The following is an 8,468-nucleotide window of genomic DNA, read 5'->3' as shown; positions in this document are numbered from 1 at the left end:
CAGGCAAGCAAGCAAACCGAGCTAAAACCTCTCCTAAACATAGACCATGGGGGAGGTGAGCCGGCTGATAACAAGACAAAACAAAGCTTCACTCTCAGAGTCAGTCCTGGAAGCACAGGACATAATACCAAACATAATCAGGACACATGATTGGAGATAGAAACACCATAACATCACCCTAGGACAGACAGTGACCGGGACACAAGGATCCCACGGGAAACAACGGCACAGGGAGCACCACAGAGGCACAGAGAAGGACGGAGAAAAGACAGAGAGTGCCAAACACACAGCAAGGACTGAGGGGTACCATGACAAAGAGGGAACCCAGGAGCCAGAGAGGAAGCGAGCACAGCCCGTGCGGGGCGGGCAAAGACGGGCAAGGAGCAGCACAGGCACGGAGACAGAGAGGCACGGCCAGCAGGACAGAGGCTCACCAGGAGAGGGGCACAGCAAGGGAGGAGCACCGGGCAGCGCTCCTTTAGGACAAGAATATTCACACACACAAGCAATTCCCTCATTTGCACCTCATTCTTATTTCACACACCCCCCCCCCCCCCCCCAATAAAAAATTCAGCTCATAGCACAGGCAGCTCTGGCTTTTCCCTGCACAGTATTTCTACCAGGGACCTGGGCACAGCACGCGGTCGCGAGTCACCTGAATCAATCCTGATTTAACATTTCAAAGCTTCTCCTTCTGGCACTGCACCTTCTCAGACCCGGGCTGCCATGTTCCACTCCCCTCATGGCCACATTCAAGAACAACTGTTGCCATTCTGCAGAGAATTCCCAATATGACTCACATGTTATCAGTGGGCAGAAAACTCTTTGGGCTTCAGTTCCACCTCTCACCTGTTCCACGTGGAGGGAGGACAGGCATTTGTCACACATCACAGCAGCAGTGATGGATCAAGGCTTTTTTTTTTTTTTTTTTTTTTTTTTTTTTGATTGAATAAAAGGGTAAGAAAAAACAAACCAGGTCTCATACAAATGTCTTGAAACACCATTAAAGCTTTTTAAACCCAAGGAGACCATCGTGATTCCTGACTTCAGTCTTCTATTCATACTGGTTTTGGCATCATGAAATCAATCAGAGTCTTTAAAGAAATACTAAATCATCATGACTAAACCCCGGGCTCCTGGTCATTTGCACTTACAGCCCCTTGTAGGAAGCTCTCCAGCCTTTTTTTCCCATCCTACGTTGGACAGAGGATGGCTGTGAACCGCACGCCTCCACACAAACAGTCCTGCTGGTTCCTCAAAAAGTTTAAAATGCCTGTGATAAAAATGATAGAAAGTAATACTGCCTCTCAGACTGTTCAAGAAATGGGAAGTTGGACTTTCAATGTCCCACTGAGAGATGCCGAATAAAAGCTTCCCCATGAGCTCGCACAGAGAAGTAACTTTTCTTGGACGAAACTAAACTAAGATTTTTTTTTGACCAAACAAGATAGGTCTGTATGAGAACAGCTCAGGAGGCTTTCAGGGCTCGCAGTGATGCTGGCAGAGCACAGAACGTTAAAGATGAAGTCTTAACTCCCTGAATTAATGCCCTGTGGTAGCCAAATCTTTTTGCAAAGACACATAAGACTTGCTTCTCCTTGTTTCCGAGTTCCCAAGCCGTCCTGTAATTCTAGTGCAGACCAATCTGCCGTGGGCAAGGAACAGATCCGGCTCCTGAGCTCCAAGCCACGTGTCCCCGATGGAAACCCAAGTCAGGAATACAAAAACACCTGTGGAAGAAAGACGAGAGAAAAATCAGAAGACATAGATATTCTTCTATTCCCACACAGAAATACCGAGCCAAGCTGTTTACCTCTGGGACTCTGTTTTAAAACAGCTCCCCAACTCTGTTCCTAGATGGAAAACGTGGAGTGGCTTTGCCCATGCAAAGCCAATGAGCCTCCTCACAAGAAGGAACAAACCAGTTTCCTGCTAAATCAGACACCTGGAAATCTCACCTGTCACATGCTGTCATGGACCAGCAAGAGGGATCAGCATCCAGGCCCACGTGGACTTGTTCATTCCTGGCTTCTAATGCAGCAGGGACAACAGCACTGAAGGGAAATGATCACGTCTTCATTTAAAGAGAACCCAACTTCTTCATCAAAGCCATCACTGTCCTCGATCAGGACATCCACCATATCCAGGACATCTAATAAGTGAAGAAAAACATCAAAGCAAGAATCCAGACTAACAGGAAAAACAACAGACGTAGAATGCAACACTCCAGGAATACAAGCCATCTTTTTAATTCTTTTTAATTAAAAAAAAAAATTAAAAAAAAGTATGAAAGCCACATTTGTCACACAATACAACGTTAAGTGCAAACCCTAAATTACAGCTGAACCTTCACTCTGCCTTTCAATGCTGCTGTCCAGCACGGAGCAGCTGTGGCTGCTCCTGGATCCCTGGATGTGTCCAAAGCCAGGCTGGACACTGGGGCTTGGAGCAGCCCGGGCTACTGAAAGGTGTCCCTGTTCATGGCAGGGCTGGAACTGGATGAGATTTAAGGAGCCTTGCCGGCCAAACCACTCTGGGATTCCATGACTCTGTCAACAGTCCCAGGCAGAAGGGCTAGATTTCCATTTGAGTTCAAAAACGCTGCTGCAAGAGCATGAAGAGAGATTTCAAATACCGTTCAAGTGGCACAACCACGGCAGAAATTACTTTCAGAGGTAAAGCGGCAACTTGGCAATTCCACTTCGACTTCTGATACCAAGAACACGTGGAGAGCTGAATCCTGGAGGGCCCTTACTTAACAGGATTGCCAGAGTTATCCATCCCCAGTTTGCTGATTAGGGCTAGAAAGTGTATCCCCAAGTCATGGAGTTGGGATGTTGACAGGTTACCACATACCATCAATGTGAGAGACGGGGATGCTGATGTTATCAGAGTCCTGTTTAAACAGAGCCACCTGGAGCGTGCTGGCCGCCTGAACCAGGTCTGCTGCCTTGTCAGTGTAGGGACAGGGGTTGGTCACCAGCTTCAGCAGGATCTGTCAGCAAAGGTGGGGAGAAAGGTAAGTGCACCTGCTGGCTGGCAAGTGCAGGGGAACCACACGGTACTGAGAACGACCACGTGCTGAAAGCTGGGCAGCTTTTATGAGGACAACTTCCATAGCACTTCTGCAGGATTCTGTCTACAGTTCCTGCTCTACAGGCCACACTGATGGAAAAACAAAAACCCACCACAACTTGGCACCTAGATTGCGACCACACACCGAGTACCTGGGCAGACCACAGTGGAGGCAAAGCACTGGGCATTCAACATCCTGAAGAGTAAACAGCAAGTGTCACCTTTCCTTGTCAAGGACCACCATCTACTGAGCTCTGATAATGTCGGCACCTAAAGAGGAGATCAAAGCTACCCACACCTACACCACTCTACCCTTACACCAACAATGCTGTAATAACAGCTGATCTTTTTGGATTTCATTTTCCTACAAATCATTTGGCTGCCCTCCCACTGAACACAAGAAGGATGCCACCTCCGTATAAAGAATCCCAAACAAGGCTTTTCTCAGAATTCATTCGCTGGTCTTTGACAGGTTTCTCAACAATAGCAACAAGACCTCCAGTTTCCACTAACACTATTCTTTGCATTTTTTTATCCAGCTGATTTGAACACCGTTACCTTTTCCAAAAACTGAATCACTGCTTCCTTTTGGTCTTCTTTTGTATTATCCAAGTGCTCCAGCCGAATTGAAAGCTCCTTCCACGTGTACTCAAACGCTCCACTGTCACGTAAAACCTGTCCAGGAAACAAAGGAGAAGGTGTGTAAATAAACCTCAAAACACCTAAAATACAAAACCCCGAGGGATGCAGATCTTTTTCTATAGTTACCTTCATGCTTCCTTCTTTTAGGAACGAAAAGAAGAGCAGGTTGATGAAGAGTCGTATCTGCCGCTCTCCTCACCCTCAGTTCAAGAGGCTCACTAGGGGGACTTCAGCTGCATAGTGGACAATAAAAATCCTACTTCTGTAATTTCTGGAAAGCAGGTTATACTGCTTTCAGAGGGCCGTACAGCTTTCTATCATCACAGGCAGTTAAAAAAAAAAAAAAAAGCACCTTCAAAATAGCCTGTAGGGGAGTTTTAGAAAACTACCGATGAAACAAAGGAAAATCATTGCTAAATTAAACCTGAATCAGGCTACTTGTACATAAGCAATCAGGCAGATGGATGAACAGTCACATAAATGAGCAGTGGGTTGTGACCACAGTAAGGTCCAGAGAGAAGTGCAAGTTGCTGGGGGTGGTGAGGAAGACCAACAAGTCCCACACCCTAGAGACAGGCTTTGACGTGCCTAGAAACTTCCCCCCGCTTTCCTGCTCTCCAAATTCAGGCCCTGACTGCGAGCACCCAAACTCGGTGACCCCGAGCTCCAGCTCTACAAGCAAGAAAGGAGGAGGGAGAAGAGGAAGGAATCCGAGTGACACCAGGGTTCAGCTCCCTCCCCCTAAGGCCCAGCAAGAGAGGAAACCTTGCCCAGTTTGCCAACCCTGGCACCTACGTTGGACGACTGCAATTACACAGGATGAATCTGTGCCTTTGCTCCTCTCCACACATCAAATACAAGGAAGCCATCACAACTCATTTGTTCTACAGTTACTCCGTGTACAACACCAGCAGATCTAAAAACAACTGCTGCTCACATCAATCTGACAGGGTAATTCTTTTAAAGCAAGAAAACATGAAGGAAAAAGGATTCATTATAATATAAGCGACTATTTTTGGCAGGGTCTGGAAACAGAAATGCACCTGCAGCTCTCACAAAACCGGGCAGGAACAGAATGTGAAATCCAAAAACGAGCCTTCAGTTACATGGCACTGTGCAGAAAAGTAAGTCCTTACCATCTATTCTTAGCAGCCTTTCTGCTGACGGAACTGCCCCAACTTCCCTGTTCCTGCTTTCCCTTCAGAGAAAATGCAAAGGACTGAAGTGGAAAGTGGACACAGGAACAAGTCAAGCAGTCCATGTTCCCACCTGGCAAAAGAATCCAAAACCATCAGAAAAACGGCACATTTTGAGCAGCTTTCGGTTGAGACATTCATTGCTGGGAGACCAAGTGAACCTGCCTTTAATCCCTTGCAAGGATCAAGGGCCACTAAACCCTAATTCAGTCACTGTAACTGGATTTTTTTCTTGGCAGGACAGTCTGGTTGCATTTATTCCTTATTCCTAAGGGTAAATCTCTACCCCTACTTAGGTAACTAAAGGATGTCCTCTTTGAATAAGGTGCTAAAAACAGCAGCCTCTGGTGTCTGGTGGACTTCGAGCTGACCAGCTTTTTCTCAAAAGTCAAATAACTAATTTAAATATGCAGAGGGGGATGCTAATTTTCAAGACAAAAAGTCCTCCTTGCATCAAAGCTGGGATCAGACAATAACAGAGAGGACTACTCTGCAGGGCCAGAGGAAACCGGAGAAGACTTATGAAAGGCTAGAGTGCTGAAGTACAGATTAAAGAAACGCTGATAAAAAGTAAAAATCCCAAGCAATATCTTCTTGATCAATGTCAAGACCTTTGCAGGCACCAACTGCACTGATTTATTACAGTATCAGAATTCATTCAGCCTCGGGGGGGTGCGTAAACACGACAGACATTTTCTTTGCTCTTTCATCAACTGCTGCAGTGAAGTCCGTTCACAGCATTGATTTCTGTCAAATATTTCGTTACTAGCCGGTTATCTGACAGCAAATTTCAACAAGAGTCACAGGAAAGGAGACTGGTGACCACACAATCCTGCAGCAAAGGTAACTGCTTCAAGAAAAAATCGTACAATCCTGAAATTTCAGGCCAGTGGGATAGAGTGAATATCCTGATATTTCAATTCCAAAGCTTACCTTAATGGTCTCGGGCTCCGGGGCTTGGAGGGGGGGTCGGTTCGGAAGGGCCGCCTCCGGAGGAGGGGATCCCGGGGGGAGTCAGGGGCCCGGGGAGGGGGGCGAGGCGGAGGGAGAGGAAAAAGAGGAAGATGAGGAGGAGGAAGAAGGGGGAGAGGGTTTGAGAGGAGGGGAAGCCCAAATCCGTGCTGTGTGCGGAGCTCCGACAGCACGCTGCAGCCCGCAGCTCAGTGTGAGCACGGGGCAGAGGAGGCGATTTCTGGGCATTCAATCACCCTGAGGCGGGCCCGGCACCGCCCCTGCAGCACCGTCCCCAGCACAGCTCGGTACCGCTCCGGGATCACCCGGCCCCGCCCCCGGTGCCGCCTGGGACCACTGGGGACCGCCCCTAAAGCACCGCCCCGGCCCCGCCCGGTCCCGTCCCCGGGACCTCCGTGCCCCGCCTCGCCAAGCCCCGGCTCCGCCCCGAGCCTGCCCGGGCTGCGCCGGGACCATCGCTGGCGGCCCCGCCCCTCTTCCCCGGGCCGAAGCGGGCTGAAGGAGATGTCCGCACGATTGGAAACGCCGCCGAAAATCGCACCCGTGGGATCGGTGTCGGCGTCGTGCGCAGGCATCCCACTAGAGCGAGCGGGCTCCTTGCTGTGCCACCCTCCTTTTGCAGCCAGAGTTAGAAGGTCGGGGAGCGACACCCGAGCCGCCATCTTGGGAGAGGCAGGCGCGCAGTACCGCGCTCTGCCCACAGGGTGGCGCTCGGGAGACAGGCAAGGGATGGAATCAAGGAGTGTCCCAATCCTTGAGGAAATCCCCCTGAATGAACGCCCCAAAAAACCCCGACCAGAACTGAGAAACCTCCTGCCTCTGTATGAGTGCAAAGGGTGTGCAAGGAGTGTGCAAATAGTGTGCATTAGCAATCGATCGGCAGGCATTAGCAATCGAACGCCGATATAATCGATCGGCAGGCATTGGCAATCGATCGCCGATCTAATCGATCGGCAGGCATTAGCAATCGATCGCCGATCTAATCGATCGGCAGGCATTGGCAATCGATCTCCGATCTAATCGATCGGCAGGCACGATCAATCGATCGCCGATATAATCGATCGGCAGGCATTAGCAATCGATCGCCGATCTAATCGATCAGCAGGCATTAGCAATCGATCGGCAGGCGCGATCAATCGATCGCCGATATAATCGATCGGCAGGCATTAGCAATCGATCGCCGATATAATCGATCGGCAGGCGCGATCAATCGATCGCCAAGCTAATCGATCGGCAGGCATTGGCAATCGCTCGCCGATATAATCGATCGGCAGGCGCGATCAATCGATCGCCGATCTAATCGATCGGCAGGCATTAGCAATCGATCGCCGATCTAATCGATCGGCAGGCGCGATCAATCGATCGCCGATATAATCGATCGGCAGGCATTGGCAATCGATCGCCGATCGAATCGATGGGCAGGCGCGATCAATCGATCGCCAAGCTAATCGATCGGCAGGCATTAGCAATCGATCGCCGATATAATCGATCGGCAGGCATTAGCAATCGATCGCCGATATAATCGATCGGCAGGCATTGGCAATCGATCGCCGATATAATCGATCGGCAGGCACGATCAATCGATCGCCGATATAATCCATCGGCAGGCGCGATCAATCGATCGCCGATATAATCGATCGGCAGGCATTGGCAATCGATCGCCGATATAATCGATCGGCAGGCGCGATCAATCGATCGCCGATATAATCGATCGGCAGGCATTGGCAATCGATCGCCGATCGAATCGATCGGCAGGCGCGATCAATCGATCGCCGAGCTAATCGATCCGCAGGCATTAGCAATCGATCGCCGATATAATCCATCGGCAGGCGCGATCAATCGATCGCCGATATAATCGATCCGCAGGCATTAGCAATCGATCGCCGATCGAATCGATGGGCAGGCGCGATCAATCGATCGCCGATCTAATCGATCGGCAGGCATTAGCAATCGATCGCCGATATAATCGATCGGCAGGCGCGATCAATCGATCGCCGATCTAATCGATCGGCAGGCGCGATCAATCGATCGCCGAGCTAATCGATCGGCAGGCATTAGCAATCGAACGCCGATATAATCGATCGGTAGTCGTGATCAATCGATCGCCGATCTAATCCATAGGCACGCATTAGCTATCGATCGCCGATCTGATTTTTCCCGCCATTTTTCATGGATTTTTTCCCCCATTTCTTACTGATTTTTCCCCAATTTTTCATGCATTTTTTCCCGTAATTTTCGTGGATTTTTTCCCATATTTTCCCCATTTCTCACTGATTTTTTTCCGCCATTTCTCAATGATTTGTTTCCCCAATTTATCAAAGATTTTTTTTCCCCATTTCACCATGATGTTTCCCCCATTTCTCACTGATTTTTCCCCCCATTTCTCACTGATTTTTTCCCCCCATTTTTCCATGGATATTTCCCGATTTTCCCCCCCATTGCTCACTGATTTTTGCCCCCATTTCTCTCTGAATTTTCCCCCCATTTTCCATGCATTTTTCCCCCCATTAATCACTGATTTTTTTCCCCATTTATCACTGATATTTGCCCCCATTTCTCTCTGAATTTTTCCTTCCATTTTTC

At 49.1% G+C, this 8,468-nt stretch overlaps 1 protein-coding gene across 4 annotated transcripts; it reads right to left on the bottom strand.

Annotated features, from left to right (window-relative positions):
* Positions 1 to 909: 909 nt before the first annotated feature.
* On the bottom strand, positions 910 to 6,573 carry LOC148225648 (nucleolar pre-ribosomal-associated protein 1-like). Of its 4 annotated transcripts, none has more exons than XM_088154631.1 (6): positions 5,847 to 6,223; positions 3,844 to 3,950; positions 3,634 to 3,750; positions 2,857 to 2,995; positions 1,959 to 2,152; positions 910 to 1,730 (listed from the first exon to the last, which is right to left on the bottom strand). In XM_088154631.1, the coding sequence occupies exons 2-5, from the start codon at positions 3,847 to 3,849 to the stop codon at positions 2,019 to 2,021; spliced, it is 396 nt and encodes a 131-aa protein (XP_088010757.1). In that variant the 5' UTR covers positions 3,850 to 3,950; positions 5,847 to 6,223; the 3' UTR covers positions 910 to 1,730; positions 1,959 to 2,018. The 4 variants fall into 4 exon arrangements, with proteins under 4 accessions (XP_088010757.1, XP_088010762.1, XP_088010748.1 ...); XM_088154636.1 differs by lacking the exon at positions 5,847 to 6,223 and adding an exon at positions 6,427 to 6,573 and having other exon boundaries at positions 923 to 1,730; XM_088154622.1 differs by lacking the exon at positions 5,847 to 6,223 and adding an exon at positions 4,854 to 4,988 and having other exon boundaries at positions 923 to 1,730.
* Positions 6,574 to 8,468: the final 1,895 nt, after the last annotated feature.

Source organism: Sturnus vulgaris, chromosome 1 (genome assembly GCF_052056855.1).
Source record: "Sturnus vulgaris isolate bStuVul1 chromosome 1, bStuVul1.hap1, whole genome shotgun sequence".
Lineage (NCBI taxonomy): Eukaryota > Metazoa > Chordata > Aves > Passeriformes > Sturnidae > Sturnus > Sturnus vulgaris.
The sequence above is the reverse complement of the archived record's forward strand: the minus strand, read 5'-3'. Positions and strand labels throughout refer to the sequence as shown.